Source organism: Alosa sapidissima, chromosome 15, assembly GCF_018492685.1.
Source record: "Alosa sapidissima isolate fAloSap1 chromosome 15, fAloSap1.pri, whole genome shotgun sequence".
NCBI classification, from domain to species: Eukaryota; Metazoa; Chordata; class Actinopteri; order Clupeiformes; family Clupeidae; genus Alosa; species Alosa sapidissima.
The window spans coordinates 24,782,021-24,802,923 of NC_055971.1; the positions used below are offsets into that span (position 1 = coordinate 24,782,021).

The window sequence follows — 20,903 nt, forward strand, 5'->3', positions numbered from 1 at the left end:
TCATGAGTGTTCACTGACACCAAAGTGCTTCCCAAATGACAAAAAAGGAGAGGTGCAATTAGTCTGTAGTTTGTGCTTACAGTTAGCGCGAGATGACTATACAAACTGTGCAAAACAGTGATAAAAATACAAGAATAAAAGCATGAATCAAATAACACCCTGGGGCTATCCATTTAAAACGAACACAACTTTTTGATCCAGACATATTTACAATAGCAATAGTTAAACATGGATCAAGTGTGCCAGCTGTTACGGTAAATTCACTGTTAGTTTCTCTCTATACCCATCTGCTGGTGCAATTCAAAGCTGCTGTCATAACTGTGAACCTGCCATTGGTGAGAGATTGTATCACATCATGTGTTGCTCCAGAAAGCATGTAACGTAAGGGACTATTCTGCATGGGATCAGAACAATTGGAGTCTCACTAACTGTGTTTTGACATCGAAACAGAGAGATCTAGCATCAACCTTATCTTGTCGTGTTACTAGAGGTGCACCAGGATTGTTGGATGCCTGAATAACCATTTGCAGTATAACTATTAAAATGCCAAATTAATTTCCTTACATTCACCCCTGCCTATAACTGATTGGCCATTTGTGTACACAGTAGGATTGCCCGTAAAGGAGCACTATGTCTATGGAATCTGCTGTTTACTGTAAGACTCGACGATACTTTTGGTACTCATACACTAGTAGCTGCTTAATGTGCCATAAACGTAGTTGTCTGGGTTAATGCTTTAAATGAATGAAACAATACAAATACTTCAATCAGTTTATTAGCCATGGCAGTATTGCGGATTAATTACGATACACCAAATCAAATCAAACAAAAATAAAAGATAGAGATTTACTAAATTTACTAAATATAAAACTAGAGAACCCATTTAATTATTAACTAACACAAATTCAAATTAAAATTTCTTTCTAATAGGGTGTCTTTCAAATCTACAGATTGTGAAATAACAATCTCATTATGAATCACATTAACACAGTCAAAGGCAAAGAAGTTAAACTTATCAAGAGTCTATTTGTTATAGGATAAATGATTAATGGATAACTGAAATATATGCTAGTGATTTAAAAGGTTAAATAAAAACCAAAAAGTGAATTAGCTATATAATGTGGAAGGTCTGCGTGGGCATCACCCAGAGAGGCCTCTCTTCATCTTAACAACCATTTTCCACAGAGCAATGCTGTTCTTCATCTCCAGCTCCAACTCTAGAGACTCCACACTCTCCAACACATTCTCATCCATCTCTCCAAAATCCACAAAGGCATCAAATGTTTCTTTCAAGCTGAAATTGAAAGAGGAAATGTTGTAGTGAAAGTGAACTGGGCCCAGTTTTCCGAAAGCATCTTAAGCCTATGAGCGTCGTAAAGTCCCTCTTACGAACGTCTTAAGATCTGCCGACTGTTTCCCGAAACCATCGTAGCTTAAGAACGTCGTGAAAACACTCGTAGATCTACGAGTGCTCCAGAGTTCTCTGTACCGGCTAACAGCATCTTAACAGTACTTCTCACTGAGGTCACCAACAGGACATACAGGGGAATTACATCTTAGAATACATAATCCAACTTACGTTATTATTCTTTATTGTGTTTAGCTGATGAATCAGATTTTAGCGTGCAAAATAGTAGCCTATAGCCTACATTTAATGGTCATAATAATGTGATGAAAAGCGGACAAAAATACAATCCAGTTATGAAACGAAACGTTGCCAGAATAGTTTGCCATTATCTTTGCTAAGTGAAGGCAATAATGTATTAGTCCTATGAGGTAAAAGCAGAGAAAGGAACATGTGGTTTAGTCTGTACTGCATCAAAATCTAAGCCTACACATTTCCTCACTTTCTTACTCGACTTCTTTCTTATCTTCAAATGTGTTCTTAAGTGACACTGTGAAAAATTATTGCATGGTGCAACAATCTAATCTTAAATAATTACAATTATTTATGTCTGTGTGTGGTATATAACCTAGCCTACCTGGGATGCTTACATGCAGATGTCAAAGTGTTTCTATTTTCGTATTGATGTGAATTAATGTGTAGATCCGAAGTTTAAATGGTAGGCCTATAGCTGTGACGTGCAGTCACCTGACATCACCATCAAATTAGAGGATATTTCAGAACTATTAACGTGGACAGCTCCCCTTAAGATCATCTTAAGAGCAGTGCACATGCGTTCACGCTACGAGCATGTTCGGGAAACGGTCGGAAAAACCAAACGAACGATCGTAAGATGAATTGTAGAAAAACCCTCTTAAGAGCGTGTCTCCGTCGCTATCGGGAAACTGGGCCCTGAATGGTACAGGTGTGCGGAGAATGTACTGATCGAATTATACAGACCTCCAGTCGGGAGAGACATCCTTCAGATGAATGTTCATGATGACATAATGCAGTTCTGTAATGAAGAGGTCCTCTTTCTTGAGGTTTGCCAGTTTGAGGGTGATTTCCTTCCTCTGATCCTCAGAAAACGCCTCATGAAACTCTGGCTCTATCATGAAGAATGGATTCTGAGAAGAAAAAGATGAAAAATAATGGCTTGGTTATTCATCAATTCATTAAGTTCTACAAATTCAATTTTTATGTGACAATGGACATACAGTATTAAGTACAACACAATTCATATGCGTTTGTGTGTTTCAAATTAACTAATTTTGTCCATACACCAGAAAACTTAGAAATTACTTTAAAAGGCAAAAGGCTGGCACACTCTCAGATATGAAAACATATCACAGAATATAATTTTGCAAATACTGGGAATCTTGCAGTGTCACTATTTACAAGGCTACACCATTGCTCATTTTGAGATTATTTTCTCCTTGTGCACTAGATATCAACAGAAATACAATGAGGCTGATGTCATTGTTACTAAGTCATCTTTTCATTTCACTCAACAGTGTGAACTAACTAATATCATAACTCGATGGGATGACTTAATTCTTACACTAGTGTTTAAAGGGCCAACTGAGTGGTATGTACCTGATTCATCTCAATCAGCAGGGAGGACTGCCTCAGGGATAGCACCTCCCATAGAGACTGGATATGCTTCACTCTGCTGGTTCTCAGCACCTGCAAACACCATGGACAAACCTCCGTAGTCAAATGCCAGCATTATATTATTATAAGTATTATAATATTGTAATTGGCGGAAGTATTGCAATTGCACTGTATTGTAATAAACACCAGCATTATTATTATTAAATAAACATAGTAGCTATGCCCTCGGTGTACACATAGACAGGTGTACCGGTAAGCTGAGGGTGTGTGTTCTATCCTCCAGCTTCAGCTCTTTCCTCAGGTAGTTCACCAGGTACTCCTCAGCAGGAGGGAATGATAGCTGCATAAACCCAATGGCAATTTTCAGTGTAGAGAGGGCAGCTGAGATCTCATTCAGGAACCTGAAGTCATTTAAGATGCTGTTCCGCTCATTGGTGTTTAAAGGCTCCTGGGGACAAGGGCAAGATCAAACAAATTAGAAATGTAAATAAAATGAAAAATATATTTTTTTTTTTACAAAAAAGGAACATGATGTTGTGATGAGGGAGTATTTGTCCATACCAGGCGTTCCTTCACCATGCTGAAGAAAGCACGAAGGGTTGTTCCAGTGTTGTACTCAAATGAAGGAATGGTCTGGAAAAAATACAAATTTGTTTTAGGTACAAATACAATTGTGGTTACCTGTTGATGAAGCATTGTGAACTGCTCTGGAAAACATACAGTAACGTTGATGATAGGTTTCTCTGTGAAGAAGCGGTCGACTATCTGCCTCTCCAGGGTCTTAAAGTTGTAGTTGGTGCTCTCTGTCCCGTCTTCACACACCACATGGTCAATGTTGGACATTGCAATTGTCAAGAAGTCTTGCTCAGGGGTGCAGTCAATCACATGGGAAGGCTTGACCTCACTAGTTTTGATGAGCCTTATTTAAAAAGACATTCAACAAAACAAAGAACAGTAGTACATTATGCTGTCCAGTAAAGGAGGTATATTTTGATTGTTAGATATAGTATTAGAACTGTTGACACCAGTAGAATTACACATGTGATGCTCATCAAAATCAGTTTAAAGGAGAAATCTGGTGAGTTTAGATCTCCATTTCTTGAGGTCACTGAGTACTGTCAGTACGAAACAAAATGAAAACAATCGGTTTTACCTAGCTTGAGTTGCAGCTACAGTGCTACACTCTGTGGGCATGTACATGGGGGCTCACGGACATGCTCCCAGAGTATAGCGCTATAGCTGCCTGGCTGCATTAGCTGTTGATTGTAGCATCTTGAACTAGTTAAAACCGACTGTTTTCATTTTGTTTCGTACCGACAGTACTCGGTGACCTCAAGAAACGGAGATCTATGTGAAAACTCACCGGATTTCTCCTTTAATGTATCCTAGAAGCAGTTCATACATAGTGACCAATCAAAGCAGTAAAATTCTTCATTAGTACTTCACATAGCTTAGCAACGAGATAAAACTTGTGAGAGAGAGAGAAGTTTTAATTGTCCCTGTATTATGGCGACATGTCAGTCAACACATTAATCTGGACTGACTCAGATATAAGATAGTAGAGAAATGTACATAAAACACAGTCTACAGTATATCATACCTGTTCTCTTTTGGGTTGGCACAGTTAATACAGTCATTCTGCATTCTAACAAGGTAGTCTGTCACTGTGTAAATGACAGATTTTTGTCTGGGTAGAAGGTCCAGGATCATCAAGTCTTCCGTTTTCTTGTCCATCACATCTTTAGGCATTCTGGGGTCTGTAATAATATTACAATACTAAATTTGAAGGTTTCAATTGTTTAGTAAGTTTTACTTAAAAAGTGAGGCAACAGATCAAGCCACTTCTGTCATTTGGCTGCAATGGTGTGGCGTGAAAGTGTGTGTGGAAGTATGTAGGGATGTAACGATTACTGGTATAATGATAAACCGTGATAAAAATGTTGACGATAACAATTACCGTTTTCTTTTGAAATATCATAATTATCACGGTTGATTACCACGGTGTTGAAACCGTGTGTTTAATCCTTCCCAGCTTCACCCGAGCCTGCTTTTGACATACAGTAGGCCTGGTACAATGAAGCAAAATTGGTACCCTACTGATTCTGTTGTCTAATTGATGGTTTTAACTGCTATTTGGATTAGGCTACAAGCTATTTTAAAAGGCGGAACATTTTCACCGCAAAACTTGCACTGTATCATTTAGTCACTCTGCGTCTTTTTATGTTCGCGTCCACATTAAATCCATTCCACTCACGTTATCAGAAGAACACAGTAGCCAAAAGTTTTATTTCGAACACTTAATTTGGTCTCACTCAGGGTAGGAATTTCACGGCGGCCAAGTCGTTGACGTTGCCCCTTGTGTTGGCCGTGATGTCCCTTTGAAAATCAGAGGTTTACAGGCCACGGTGGCCTTGGTGCCCTTCTTTCAATATTCTGCTTTGCGTCCTACTAATAGCGATTTTTATTTAGCCTATGGCCTGTCAAAATATTCACAGTGCAAATTAATTTAGTCTTTTACGCAGTGGAGAAAGTGACAGCGCAAGAAAGAAAGTGCGTCTAAATTCTTCTCAGTTGAACTACTCGCGAAGTAGCCTACTCATCACACAGACATCACAAGTATCACATGAAAGAGCTTTTTCTTAGCTTTTAAACGATGTTAGCCGCGAATTGCTGTGGTGAACGGTTCGCGAGAAAAGTAAATAATATAATTCAATTTAATCATAAATTCTATTGAAGGTTTTGCGTCCATCTCCCTACCCATTCCTCTTGGTGCAATACTTCACGAACCTTTTGTTTAACACATGACAAACCATATATCAGAATAAACAGCAGATCTTACCGAACACAAAGGTCCCCTGTACAGTTAGCCGTTCCAGAGTAATCCAGTTTTGAATTTGCAGTAAATTTCGACATGAATGGATGTCTACAAATTTGGGCTTTAAGTTTTACAATGTGTTTAAATTGTTACACATGATTTCATAACGGGCCAAATACAAAATAAATGTTATAAATATCGCCTAGATATAGGTAAATCAGAGGACAGCTGACTAAGAGTTTGTGAAAGTAGATCACAAAATGCTAAGCATGCATCTAGGCTATTTGAGTTTCTTAAAGCTGAACTGTACTTAAATTGTTCAATACATGATTGCATAACAGGCCAAATATAAAATAAATGTTAAATATAGCCTAGATATCTGTAAATATTAGATGATCAGATGATTTGCAGTTCTATGTAATATGTCATGTTTCATGTTTTTGTAATGTTTCATACAGTAATGCAGGTCTACTGCAGTGAATAGGCTATACAACTTTGATCATTTTTATAGCCTACTGTATAGTTAACTTTGGCCTTGGTGCCCTAACACTGAAGGCCAAGTGGCCTTGCCCCCAGAATGGTGAAATTCCAAGCCTGGTCTCACTCATTGGATCCAAATAACAGCAATAGCAACCTCCAAGTAATGTTAGGGTAAGTTAAGCTATAAGCACATAGCCAATTAAACATGAAAAACTGAACGGGACACTTTTTGAAACTATTTCAGCTTGTGTAGGCCTATCAGTGCTTTCTGAACATATTGAACACACTTTTAAAAATACCGTGATAATACCAAAAACCGTGATAATTTTGGTCACTATAACCGTGAGGTTAAATTTTCATACCGTTACATCCCTAGAAGTATGTATGAAGAATGATTGGATAGGGTGTGTGCATGAGGGATATATGTGTGTGTGTCTGAGAACAGCAGAAGTATGAATGAAGGGGGAAAAAATATAAAACAACCTCCTAAAGACCATGAGTAATACTGTATGTTGCAATGGTAGACCTAAATGTACAAATGAGTTGTCATATGCCACTCTCCCATTCAAGCTTTCTACTGTCATTTGTTCAAGCGCTGGTTCGAAGGATTTTTGTGATTCCCAAAGAATAAAGGCCGATGAAAAAATCCCTGAAACGGGTGGTTGTATTGGTTCAGATCGATGACATAATCCGAATGACTTCGACTGAAAGAGAACTACGCAACTCCTGGTACAGGCCATAGTCATCTCATGACTCGACTACTGTAACGCCCTCCTGACAGGCCTCCCAGCCTGCATAGTGAAACTCCTTCAGATGATCCAGATTGCGGCGGCGCGCCTGGTCTACAACCAACCCAACAGGGCACATGTTACCCTGCTGCTCTTCCAGCTACACTGGCTACCTATGGCCGCCCGCATCAAATTCATGTCTCTAATGCTTGCCTACAAAGTAGTCTCTGGTTCTGCTCACACCTACTTGAATGCCCTCATACAGCCATATGCTACCTCCCGACCATTGCGCTCCTCAGACGAATGACGTCTAGCACTACCACCGGTATGCTCAGGCCAATCCAAACTTTTTTAAATGTTGTTCCTCGTTGGTGGAGCGCACTACTAGTTCCTGACTCGAACTGACACAAAAAAAATCACTCACTGATGCACTTTTTCTTATTCTAAAACTGATAGTTCCGGTCCTTGATTGGGATTGGCTGAATCGCGTTCAATGGCGTTGTAAAATGCAGCATAAACATACACCTTGACCACATTTCGTTCTATATTACTGCGCTACCATAACTTGATACAAAAGTTAAAGTAGCTGTGTCTCGACGTTGCTTGGCAACCATTCAGATAGAGGAAATATATTTCTTGGCGGAAGAGTGAGAGGAAGAGAAGAAGAGATCTTGCCAACCTCACTATGGGCCAGATGTACGTACATTTGCGAACGTATCAGCGTCATGGATAAACCGCAGACTGCGAACGCTGTCAGACACAAGTTTCCGTTGTATGTCTAGTGTAAACTGCGCCTTTCTCCGTCCATAAACACAATTTACAAATGTCCACAACTGAATGGCAGAGCCTATACAAGCGCAGTTGAATGAAGTTAACTGATGACAACATTAAAAAGAATCAAACGTTTAGCGATCATGAAATTATACCATACATGATAGGATGTCAACAAGCAGGGAGATAATGAAGATCGGTAGTTTTACTCAAAGTACTTGTGCACGTAGGCTATGGAAAATTGGTCAAATCTAGCAAGTAGGAAAGTGAATGACGTGAAAGTGAAAGTAAGACTTCAAAAAGGCCAACGTGAGTTAAAGTTGCTTCCGATAGTACAAATACTTACAAAACTGGTGCTCTAAATAGCGATTATGTTGTCTTTGAAAGGTTCTCTTACTGACGCATTGAACTGCAATTTTGGATTAACACCTGCTTTTACTGTACAAGGCGGAAGTATTTAGGCGCAGAATAGACTTGCACTTTCAGGAGCAGTCTTTGTAGGCTACATACCGCGGAATACATAAGCGCTCTTTGCGCTTCCCCTCCCATCTTTTTAAGCTAAACTCCCACTTTCCCCTGGATCCTTCCACGAATGCATATGCATGACACGAAAAACGCAATTAGCCATGTTCAGCTCCCGCGACAGGCAGTTTGCGCTTTTACATGATTGCGGCCTGTTTGTACATACCTCGCAATGATTTTACATGCACGTTGCGAAACAAATATGCCTGAAGTGGGCGCAAACGCGTTAGTACATCTGGCCCTATGTTTCCTGAATCCGACATTTTCCTCAAATCTTACTGACTGTAAGATAGCCATTTCTACTTGCAATGTAAACCCTTTGTATAATGTCATAGATACAACAGCGTCATCTTACATTTAATTGTTGTCAAATGGCCCCATATTATCTTCACAATATCCACATTTTCAATGAAAACTTCAATCTCAGCATCTGTAAGAAATGAATGACATGGTTAAGAGTATTTCTTGATGTATGCTGTGCCTGAGGTGTTTTTGTTTTCCTTTTACAGCCCAAAACACACATACTGTACATGCATTATGCACATGATTGGCAGTACATATTATACAACAGTAGAACAATTGATACATTTCTAATTGGAAAAGAGATATTCCATAAGAGGAGATATCCTGACACAGCTCTTTTTTAATTCATAAATAGAGCCAAGTGATTTTATAATTTATTGAAGAGGCCACCGGAGGAAAATAGGGGAGGGTCATGTCTTTTTATTCTTTGTTGGGGGGAGGGTAACCAGCTTCTTTTTATCTAAGAGGGGGGGGGGTCACCCAACTTTTGTATTCATGAAAACAGCAAAAAAGTGACAAGCAAATTGGCTTGTTTGATTGTTCATTTCTGTCACCATATAACATTCTCTTTCGTTCCATAGCTGTCAACATTGAACATTGAAAATAAGGGAGATTTCCCGGGTTTCTCACCCAAAATATGGGAACATGTCAACATTCGTCCCCATTAACTTTGGAAGGGTTGGAGCAACAAAGTAGCCTACTTTATTCATGCCTAACAGATTATATTCATTTGGTCAACTTTATACAGCCCTAAAAAGGCTAAATTTACCTTTGGTTTACTTTTAGTTTACTGTATAGCCTAACTTTAAACAGTGTGCATGCTTAACATAGTAAAGAATACTTGTGCTTCATTCATCCACACATCCAGCTCGTTTTGACAAGCATTTCTACTAATTGACCTTGTTCCTGCCCATCTCTAGCTTTGCTGTCTCCATCCTTTCTGTTTTTGTTGTTTGCAAAATAATATATAGTATTTATTGGTAACCAGCAACAAGTGCAATTTGTTAATCGCTGTCAAAAAACAGGGTAGCCGAGTGGCCTGATGGTAGGCAGGTGCGCACGTAGACATACGGTAGACAACACTGCAAGCACCAATGAATCGTGCTCTCACGACAACCACGCTGTTAACTTAAATAGGTTAATATCACTCTAAGTTTGCATTCAAAACGCAAGCAAAACGATGAAGACATCTGTATTGCTGGAAGGGCAAGGGGATAACAACAGGACAACACAGAGACAGGCCAGATGGCAGGACTAATGTTATGAGAGTATTAATATGGGATATTCTACAGGAAAATATTAAAACGGCAAGACAGCTGGGGAAAAGTTAAAATACATGATAAATCCGGAAAAAGTTGGCACGTTAGATATGTTTCGGTCCCTGTGATTATTTGTGAAATTGTGCAAACAGCCTTTTAAAATCATTTGAGAAGGAAGGAGTTATAGCATGTAAGCTCCCAAATTGACGCTCGTCTGAGAGTTTTGGATAATGTTCAGCTTCGGCAGCTTTACAATGACTGAGGAAGCCTAGAGACGAGTTCATAGCAAACAGTTCATGTGTTGAATTTGTTATTACCCTGTGTGCTTTGTTGAATGGTCTCAATGTTTAATGGTTTTATTTCATGTGAATACTATTTACTAGAGGAGTAACTTATTTCAAGTAGGCTAATGCAGTTATGCAGGAAGTGTGCATTTAGTTTCCATGCTTATTGTGTTTCCACAACAATGTTAGTGAGTAAATCTACTGAAATAGCCACCATCTTGGTGGAGTGTGATGTGTAAGATCAGAAAGCAGAGGTTGATATAAAAACGTTAGCCTGTATCAGTGTGTGATAGGAGCGCGGGCGGAAGACATCGACAATTGGCCGGGTAGGGTCATGTCTTTTGGAAATTCTGTTGGAGGGTCATTGAAAAACAAATTACAGGCAAGGGAGGGTCATGCAACTTTTGACTGAAGCACTCAAAATCCCTCCGGTGGCCTCTTTTATAAATAACGAACAGTCCCTAAATGGAGTATGCTGAATGTACAAAATAACTTTTAATGTTAACATGGTGACAGGCGAGTTTACACATTCCAATAAACAATGCTAGACACCAAAAACTCGCTGGAACTATTTTTGAGGGCAAGAATAAATAATACAAATTGTAAATGATTGATGTCTCTAAAGCATAGGTTCTCAAAGTGCGGCCCGGGGGCCAATGGCGGCCCGCGGAAACATAATATCCGTGATAATATCTGTAAAACTGTTAAAACTGTACAACTGTACTGTGTGCTTTGAAAAGAATGAATTTCCGTTTAGTGGTGTTTAGTGGTCGCCAGATTTTCCTGTGGTGCTTTGGTAGCTGGAATTGGCCCTGAATAAGGCCTATGCTGATAAGAAGCAAGGCACACTGAGCCTGTTTGTTCTAAATAAGTTTGTACTTGAAATGGACTGCAACCAGAACTGTTATATCCCAAATTTGTCTGTTGAGGGTAGAGAACCCAAGGGATTGTGTGTGCATTGCAATTTTTCTTAAGATTTTCACAAGTTTGCCTCAATTATGAATTAAAATGTGTTTAATGCAATACATATAAACAGTAGAGATGCAACCTGGTCATTAACATGATTACAAATGGATTTCCCCCCCAGTTTTTTTTCTCCCCCCGCCCCTTTGGTGGCCCTCAGTTCAATGTTGGGTTGCTGAATTGGCCCTCACCAATCAAAACTTTAAGAATCCCTGCTCTAAAGACTTCAAGAGAGACGTAATTTCGATCTCTTTGTATGTCTGGAACATGTGAAGAAATTGACAATAAAGCTGACTTTGACTTTGACTTTGACTTTGACTTCAACTGTTGATTAACCCCTGAAAACTCATCTTGGTCCCTGATAGATACATTTTAATTGATTTTGTAACAGTAAAAAGTAACAGTAACAGGCAAAACTAACAGTAATGAAGGACTTGACAAAGGGTAGACATATGTGAATGGTTGTGTGATTTGCGGATCAATGGTGTAATGCCCAGCGTTAAAAACACCAAATGGACACGTTAAAAAGATTACAAATTTACATTTTTCTGGAGTGGGTCTTTAAACTCAATTAGTTGGTAATGGAACTGTTGTATAAAAGCAATATGGCACTCCAGACCATTAGTATCCTTTACCATCCCTGTTCTTACTTATACCTTAATGCTTAATTATATTTGTAACATTTTGTGATTACTTAAGTACAATATACATTTACATTAAAAACATTTTTTATTTTTGACATCAAAAATGCTCTGACCTGGAACATTCTCCTTAATAAAGGTCCTGATAGGCACATTCTCATAGCATTGCAGATCCACATTGCGAAAGTGATGCATCAGTTTGTGCTGCAGGCTGAGGACTTGAGGCAGATATCTGATGTACCGTATGTGGGTAGACTGTCAAAACACATGTCATTATGATTTACCTTGCTATCTCAAGACAGCCTTGTAAAGTAGAGGTCACACACTATTATTACAATTCTGTGTATTGATAGAGGCTACTACAGTGAAAAACATACATTTTTCAGGAGCTCTTTGAGCACTGGCAGGTTTTTCCACTCGTCTTTCTGCTCAATGAGGTGTTTGAGCAGCTGAATTGTCATCCTCTGCTCAAATCTCCACATCAGGGGAAGGTTACACACGCCTGTGATTGGTAGGTCCGTCAACTCGGGTACTGGGCTGTAGACTATCTGGGCTAGTTTCTTCATCCCTCCCTTTCTGAGAATGTTACTGTGCATACTGGAGAAATGGTCCTCAAAGTCCTTCAGAAAGACAGAAAAACAGTTTCATAGACATGAGACACAGCAATAAAGATACATGACTATGACTTTTGAATGAATTTCAAATTCACAATCAGAATGAGTATAATAATTGTGCTCTAACGGCCAAGTATGTTTACACACACAGGGCCGAATTCTCACTTTTGCGTGCAAGTCCTTTTTTTTACGCGCTTCCAGTTACGCACTTTTCAGTTATGCTCATTCTTCCATTCTCACATCTGTCACACCCACAGCGCGCAAGTTCGAAAACAAGATGGCCTTATGAAAGGGGTGTGATTTATGTAAAATATAACCAGACTGATCCACCACCTTGTATATTTAGGTTGACATGTGGAACGTGGACTTTCTCATTGACCTTCTGAATGTCATTTAAATCCAGAAAGAACACAAACCAGTCTTCGATTTTAAAAATGTAAGTAAAGTGAACTGAATTGCTAACTGCCTACAGTAAAATGATGTCACCACATAGCCTAACAAAGAATTGACTTCACAAAATTTCAAAATGTCGTTCTAAGGTTTGTTTATAAAGGGTCAAGATCTGCTTGGGGTGTGTAGATTCATAATTTAAAACTCATTGTTGAGAAAGAAAGTTTTGATGGCAGCTGCTTCTCATATCATCAATTTATTTATGCTAACAAAGCTGTAGACTGACTCCTGCAGTTTCGAATACAGTAGAGAGACTGGCATAACAATACCAGCCACCATTAGAAATGAATCAGAGACAGGAGAATATAAACAATAATTGCTGCTCAACAATAGTGCAGGCATCTGTGCAAGTGTATGAAGGACTTTGGTCAAGTTGGAAAGAAATGGACAGATTCGAATGAAGTAGGCTATATGATGATGACGACTTCAGGTCAAGTTAAAACTGAAGGTGCACAGTTGGTAAGCTCCAATATCCAAACAGGTTGATTAAAACGGGGGTTTCACCAATTTAACAAAGTAGCCTCATGAATAAGGTAATATCGGGACATATGCCACCTTGTGACACTAGTAGGAAAATCATAAAGCCGTATTGGCATATTAAGCACCAAATTTGATACTGTAATGTTAATTTCTTAGCCTAGAAATCTAGACGCGCCCCTAGCGGCAGCAAATTGCTGCCAGGGCTAGTCTAGCAACTCTCCGTTGGCTTGTGAGCTCCAGAAATCAAAACTCAATCAGGCCAATGAAATCGTGTATAGAGTCGTTAGGTGGGCTAAACATAATGATTGATGGCAGAGTTGCAATGGTTTGGCTTGAATTCCCTGCTACTTGAAAACAAATAAGATGGATGTTGCTGTTGTCGAACAGTGTGACACGAGTTAAGCTTTTATTAAGTTGGCTAACGTTTGAACTAGCCAACTAGCTCCGCTGGTGGGAAACGCATGGGACTCATAGTGCTGCCGCTGTCCTATTGCGTGCAGAGGGAATTTGAAAGACAACTGATTATCCCGCCCCTCGGACTGAGCACTGCGAACGGTGAACATTTTAATGTGGGTCTGGCTCGTCAGGCTATTAATTTGTAACATTCTGTGTAACCTACCGACATGTATTTAGAACTAGGCCTACTGCTGACATCGAGCAATATGATGTTTCACCTTTTAGTGGCGATCGACCAGCCCTCAGGAGTGCTTAGCTGGAAAGGTGCTTAAGTTACTAACAGAATGCGTGCAAGAGTTGTATACATAAGAAATGCCTGGATTTTGGAGTAGCTCCTCCCAAAGTGCGTAACTGGCTCCATGGCGCCTAAATTACGAAAGTCTTAAGTTAAGGGCAGAATGCGCACAGGCGTATAAGCGCTTAGTTGCATGCTTTTTGTTTACTTACCCAGCCTTACGCACATGGGAGAATTTGCCCCACAATGAATTCAGATTGGGCAGTTGGTGACTCTAGTATTACAGAAAAAATATGTACGCCATCTTACCACAAATAAGGTCTGCAGTTTTTTATGGATTGATGTTTCCCAATCCACTCTTTTCTGTTCAGTTTCAGTGGTTGCAATGCTGTTGTCTGCATCTGCAAATTGTTAGACATACCAATGAATAATCCAGGTTGACAAATAAATAATACGCATATGCCACACGGTCGGCAATATTTCAATATTTTTTATATGCGAAAAACGACGCTTTGGTTGTAGAAATTTCGGAAAGTCAGATTGCCTGTATGCAAGTATCCTTACAGAACTTTTTTATGATTAGATTTAATAAAATCTAGTGAAAAATAGGCATTGTATAGTCTAAAAATTCCATTCTTATACTAAAAACTTATGATAGCGAGCTAGCTACCCAGTTTGCTAGTAGCGATTATAGTGGTGTGATAGGTTGTTTAGCAGTCTCAATCTCAATCAAGTGTTTGGCTAGACAGAATGCAGCATGTGCTACTACCAAATCCGTTGATTGTAAAACCCTATAACACATGTAATATATCCCTGATAAAAATACAACTCTGGACAAAAACAAATGTTATCTTAATGTGGATGCATACGATAGTAGATGTGATGCATGAATGCTTGAATGCGCGCCACAATTATGACTTAAAGGAGAATGTTTTAAATGTCAGGGCCCTCGGAAGTCTACCAATGAAGTGTGGAGATACATTGAGCCTCGTACATGGTGTAAAACAGTGATTTATTTGCATGGCTAGCCCGATGCCGAAGCACCACCATTAAAAAAGCTGTTGGTAGCATCGGCTAACTCGCGCCAGATTTTGGAGTGCAGGGGACAAGCCGAGATGGGCTATGAGACATACGTTCACACTCGGTATCATGTTTCAACACACTTTAGGTCAATATCACACCGGAATTCTCCTTTAATACGCCCAATAAATAGCATAGGCTTGTCAAGGCTTGTTTCTTCCATTTTGGAGTAGAATTCCTTTTATGAAGAGGTCACGAAAACTCAAGTCTAACTATTTGGACTAAAAGGGGAAGAAAAGGCAGTTATTGGTATCACCTGAAGGGTAACATTTTCATTTAATATTTCAATTTAATTAACATATTCAGTATCCACATAAACCAATTCTTAATAGCTTCAGTCAGTGAATATGTACAGAGCCTTTTCACCTATTTCTATGCATCTATAATAAAGGAATAGATAATAAAATAGAAAATAAAAACATTAACCACTGGAAATGAGTCATCACTAATTTATGGCATATTTACAAAGTTGGTAGCTGATTTTTTTCAAAACTTGATTAACTATTAAATTCATTGCTACTGTGCATTTTTCTATTCCTGCTCTGAGTTTCCTTCGGGATAATAAAGTACCTGAAAAATAGCCATCTTAAAGGTAACATACAACAGATTTAGATTTAAAGTCTTCACTTTTTGATCAACTGGACTGATTTTGCTATACTTTTACTACACTTAGGTTGAATTTAAAGTTCTGTTTCACCTGCAAGGTCGTCATGTTGCTCTTCTTCTTCCTCCCCCTCCTCTTCTTCTTCCTCTCCTTTAACTTCTTCATCTTCCTCCACTTCAAATCCCTCCACCTCCTCCTCTTCTTCTTCATCTTCCTCCACTTCAAATCCCTCCACCTCTTCTTCTTCCTCCTCCACTTCAATTTCCTCCACCTCCTCTTCTTCCACATCCTGATCATGCTCATCTTTTTCCTCTTTTTGCCCATCCTCTCCTTCGTCTTCATTTCCTGTTGATAGACTGTTGTTGTTATCACTACAACTAATGTAACATTTAGCCAGGAACTGGCATTCTTTTACAATTTGCAGAACCAGACTTGTTTCTTTATCTTTTTCTACCAAAATGAGAGCTGGCTGGAAACATTGAAAATATCATCACATTATTTTATGTTTAGGTAGATATTTATACTATGTAAGTACTCAGCTCATAGCAATGTAAAAAGATTAAACAAATGTGCCGGCTGCAGTGAGAGTTCTAGTCCTTGCAGAGTGTGTTGCGCAAGCAATGACAATAATTTCTGAGCCTTCTCTTTATTTTTAGCACATATGTATTATTGCCACTTTATTTATCCAGATATATGACATGCACATTAATAACAGTCTGAAATATGATTGCACCTGTTTTAGTTTCCATGATGTGTTTCAGGAAAAAGTGGACAGCCGTTTCTGCATCCTCAATACTTTTTCCTAGAGCACTGGCAAGCAAGTCAATGTCTTTCTGGAGATGGCAGCACAGGTATGCTCTTACATCGGTTGTTTCAAACTGTATTATGTTTTGAATTTCCTACAAAGAGAGAGAAAACAGGAAAAACAATCAACACTGCTGACACAACTGAACTGTAGCGTAACATCTTATTGACACTGTTTTTGACAATGGCCACTAGCAAAGTCAAGTTTTTTGGACAGCACTACACTGACTTTGAGGTCACCAGTTTGGTTATACTCAAAAATATCAATTAAAATACATATCATTTTCCTGCTGTTTATTTCACTGAAAGGGTCTTACATACAGGTGATTATAAGATACCTTTGTTTATTGGAGTCTTGGATATTATGTTTTAGGCTGTGGTACGTTTTAACATTTAGGATGTGTATATGCAGTGTCACAAAAAAGTGAAAAACAAGTATTTTTTTTCTTCTTGTAATTTTGTATAGTCCAAATGATTGAAAAATAATATCATTAATCATCAAAAATACCTCAGGATGGTCCACTGAGCCCCAAATCAAAGATGAGTGAATGAGGGCTTGGACCAGAAGAAGTTGAGCCCCAAAAAGATTGCGCTCTCCTTCCTGATCTTTCCGACTCTCAGGATCACCGAGGTTATGGCCTCTTCCACTACCCTCTCCATTTCTTCGGGGTCACACAAACAATATTACTGGTAAATAGTTTTCACATAACCTTTTTCAGACTTGACATCTATATTGATCATTTAGAATATTGTTTGTTTGGTAACCAAGAACATAAATATGAAGGTGAAATAAAACAAATATTATGATATGAAATGATATAAAATAAACCTAAATCAAGCAGGACAAAATCAAAAATAATCATGTGCAGACAGGGACACTGGCTATAACAACACTCACTCAGTCTGTTGAAACCCCTCCACTGGTTTGTGCATCACACCGCCAACATCTTGGCCGCAGCTAATACATTTATCTGTTACCCAGGGTCTCCCACACTATAAACAATCAACCAGAGATTAACCAAATGCCATAAAACTTGCACATAAAGAGAATGAGAACTGGTCTGATTTTGTAGCAAACTTACATTTCCAATTACAACAGGCTCACCACACTGACATCCTGTTGAGATACATATGTTAATTACTTTTGCCTAATGTTTAACAAAAATTCTACTGTAAAGTTTAAGGCCAGACAGACTACACTTACTCCAAACCGTGTTTTTTTCATTCTCATCTGTGGGCTTAATCCAGCTCATTATCTCATATACTGAACTTGGCATTGTTGGCAAAAAGATGTCCTAAAAAAGAACATACAGAAGGGTAATACTCTTCTGGTCTAATTTTCAGCAATCATGTGTTTTTTTTATTCATGCATTATGATTGTGTTAAGAGTGAACATATAATTTTGAACATTCATAAATATGTACGAAAGCCATTTTTTTTAATATTATCTGATAAATTAAGAATTGATTTTCAAAATGATTTGAGATTATCAAGGTGACTAATACATATATTTGCATATAATACATTGTCTTTGTGATTTGAGGCTTTGTCTGGCAGTACTATAGTCATAGTCATGGTCAAGTTTATTTATATAGCACAATTTAAAACAATATACTATAATGTCAAGAGTAGCAACCTTGGCATCTCCAGGTCTGAAGCACAGAGTCCGCAGGAGTGCAGCCTCAGGGGCTTGGGACAGGTGCACCACTACAGCTGTGTGGAGCACAATCTGGGACAGACCGGGGCTCAGCTCTGCTAGAGCGCCCTCAGTCACTTTTTCACAGATTCCAACAAGGCGCCTCCATCTCATATCTCTGTTGGGCTCCACCTTCATCTTTTCAATCTAGAAAACACACACGCACACATGACAATCCCAATGTCATAAACAGTATATATATATATATATATATATATATATATATATATATATATATATATATATATATATCATGTCTTTGAGTTGTGACTTATTTGTTAGGCTGGATATATTGGTTAACTTGATGAGCCATGTCATAGTGAACACCTAAAAGATTAGGATCAATAATTCATTCACAGTAAACCACTGGTGAAGGCAAATAGGTAGCTAGCTTTCTAGCCAGTAGAGGTGTTGAAATTAATCAAATAATCAATGCATCACGATGCGGACATGGACGATGCTGCATCGTGGCCGACCATAATCGATTATCTGTCTGTCAGATTGTCTGCTGTGTTCAGACTTTGTTAAATAAAAAAGATTGTTTATATCTTACTACTTGTATTTTGGATGAAAACTTTTTATTGAAAACTGTATTATATTAAAATATACAGTACCTTAATGCATTCTGTCAAGTCAAATATCCTATATGGCTTTAATAGAAAAGTGTATTTGACGCATCTTGAGTGAATTGTGAGTGTATCGTGATGCATCAAGATATCGAATCGAATCGGGAGATCAGGGAAGATTCACACCTCTACTAGCCAGCCACATTAGCACCATTATGTGGTCTTTTACACAAAATGGCATACAGATTGGATGGAATCAAACTCACCAATGAATCTTCACTGCCTAATAACATCCTGTTTTGTGTCACCTGTTTGACAGCTGCCAGTGCCATGCACACAGAGAAGCATTCTGAGCTCCTGTCAACATCCTGCACCAAACCAAACAGACATGCCAGTCATAGTTACAAGATTAGAATGTAAAATAAGAAAAAATAAAACAAGGTCACTTGTATCCACATTATACAGGTATAATATTCGGGGTAATACTTGTTCTTGTTATGAGGTTACAGTATGTGACACCAAACACCATTCCTAGTGGCAAATTACATGACATTCTCCTGTTAATGGAAAATCCCATGACAATGCTTGGAATTTTATTTGGAGGCATTAACAACTTACATGACATGGCTATAACAGTCACAGCAGACATTTACAAAAGCTGTCATGACAATTACTGGTAATTATCATTAAGTCTTTAGAATGTATTGTTAATAAAATTTAACAAAATGAATAGTGTAAATCCTCAACAACACAAGTGCAAAATACCACAATACAGTACCTCTGCAATATGCTGCGATGGATCAATTGTGTCAAGCATGATACGTTCATACAGGTCTCCATACATGAGAAACGGATCCATCTGCTCAGCTGTGTCCTAGAGATAAGAGCAAATTTTGACAAAATACAAAACAGGGGTCACTTCTGACATATCATAAAAGCACCAACTTCTGCCCCTTTCGTTCGAAAATTATATGTCGTTAAACACAATCTGGTTTGGTTCTTAACAGCAGCATTACTGCCATCAAAATCTGATTTTGTTCACCGTGCTCGGAGTTTGGTGCTGGGTTGGTAGGTGCCTATTTCCGCCCTTTCACACGGCACATCAACGGTTAGACCGAGAATTCTCGTCGCTAACTCAAAATTCCACTGGAACTCCAAGCGGATTTGTACACGCAGCCTTACAACACTATTTACAACTATTTGAGTCACGGTAAAATGTCATTTTTGGTACATAGCTAATTTAAATACACTTATGGCATGGATGATTGTGTTTCTTAAAGGATAATTCCGGTGTGATTTTGACCTAAAGTGTGTTGAAACATGATACCGAGTGTGAACGTATGTCTCATAGCTCACCTCGGCTTGTCCCCTGCACTCAGAAATCTGGCGCTAGTTAGCCAATGCTACCAACACAGTGTTATGGTGCCTCGGGCATCGGCCTAGCCATGCAAATAAATCACTGTTTTACACCATTTACGAGGCTCAAAGTAGCTCCATACTTCATTGGTAGACTTCCGAGGGCCTTGACAATACAGAACTACAACCATGTTAGAGTTAGCTCCACCATGTTTTTTTTAGTTCAACCAATGTACATCTTGACTGATGCCACGTTGCTTGGCAATGGTAAATGAAAAGGCTAAAGATTAGAACTATGTGTTGACGGAGGACGAACAAACAAAAATCTAAATAAACAATAGAAAACACAATTTTGTATATTAAAACTAAATTAGTTGGTAATGGAACTGTTGTATAAAAGCAATATGACACTTGTGGTCATGGGGTTGATAAAATATATCCCCACAGCTGCAATGGCCTTCGGCCTTGTACCTACGACCGAATTACAGCCGTGGCAATATCCTTTACCAACCCCACTCCCACATGTGTCATATTGCTGAATTGTACAACAGTTAGGTCCAGTGGAACTATTTATTAATTTCTGATTGGACGAAAGGGATTTTATGACCCATCACGAATGGCGATATCTCAGGACATTCCCCCACGGTGGTTTTGCAGATAGTAATCACTGCACTTATTGCATTAAATTATCCAACACAAACATTCCATTCATTCAAAGCAAGAAAACAGTGATTTCATAACATCACATTTTAGTGAGAAAAAGGGGTAGATAAAGAGTAGGTGAATTCATTTAAAGAC

At 38.7% G+C, this 20,903-nt stretch overlaps 1 protein-coding gene across 1 annotated transcript in view; it reads right to left on the reverse strand.

Annotated features, from left to right (window-relative positions):
• Positions 1–757: 757 nt before the first annotated feature.
• The window catches only part of LOC121683471 (E3 ubiquitin-protein ligase rnf213-alpha-like), a 140,184-nt gene continuing 120,038 nt past the window's right edge, over positions 758–20,903 (reverse strand). Inside the window, exons 63-83 of the mRNA XM_042063102.1 lie at positions 19,528–19,623; positions 19,016–19,117; positions 18,124–18,330; positions 17,692–17,782; positions 17,570–17,604; positions 17,386–17,480; positions 16,996–17,149; positions 16,417–16,582; positions 15,970–16,028; positions 15,777–15,930; positions 14,309–14,400; positions 12,142–12,384; positions 11,881–12,019; positions 8,670–8,744; positions 4,599–4,755; positions 3,719–3,917; positions 3,560–3,631; positions 3,249–3,446; positions 2,981–3,070; positions 2,345–2,511; positions 758–1,294 (exon numbers count right to left, since the gene is read on the reverse strand). Of these exons, the coding sequence (XP_041919036.1) occupies positions 1,141–1,294; positions 2,345–2,511; positions 2,981–3,070; positions 3,249–3,446; positions 3,560–3,631; positions 3,719–3,917; positions 4,599–4,755; positions 8,670–8,744; positions 11,881–12,019; positions 12,142–12,384; positions 14,309–14,400; positions 15,777–15,930; positions 15,970–16,028; positions 16,417–16,582; positions 16,996–17,149; positions 17,386–17,480; positions 17,570–17,604; positions 17,692–17,782; positions 18,124–18,330; positions 19,016–19,117; positions 19,528–19,623 (2,745 nt within the window). The 3' untranslated portion in view covers positions 758–1,140. The remainder of the gene's footprint in view (positions 1,295–2,344; positions 2,512–2,980; positions 3,071–3,248; positions 3,447–3,559; positions 3,632–3,718; positions 3,918–4,598; positions 4,756–8,669; positions 8,745–11,880; positions 12,020–12,141; positions 12,385–14,308; positions 14,401–15,776; positions 15,931–15,969; positions 16,029–16,416; positions 16,583–16,995; positions 17,150–17,385; positions 17,481–17,569; positions 17,605–17,691; positions 17,783–18,123; positions 18,331–19,015; positions 19,118–19,527; positions 19,624–20,903) is intronic.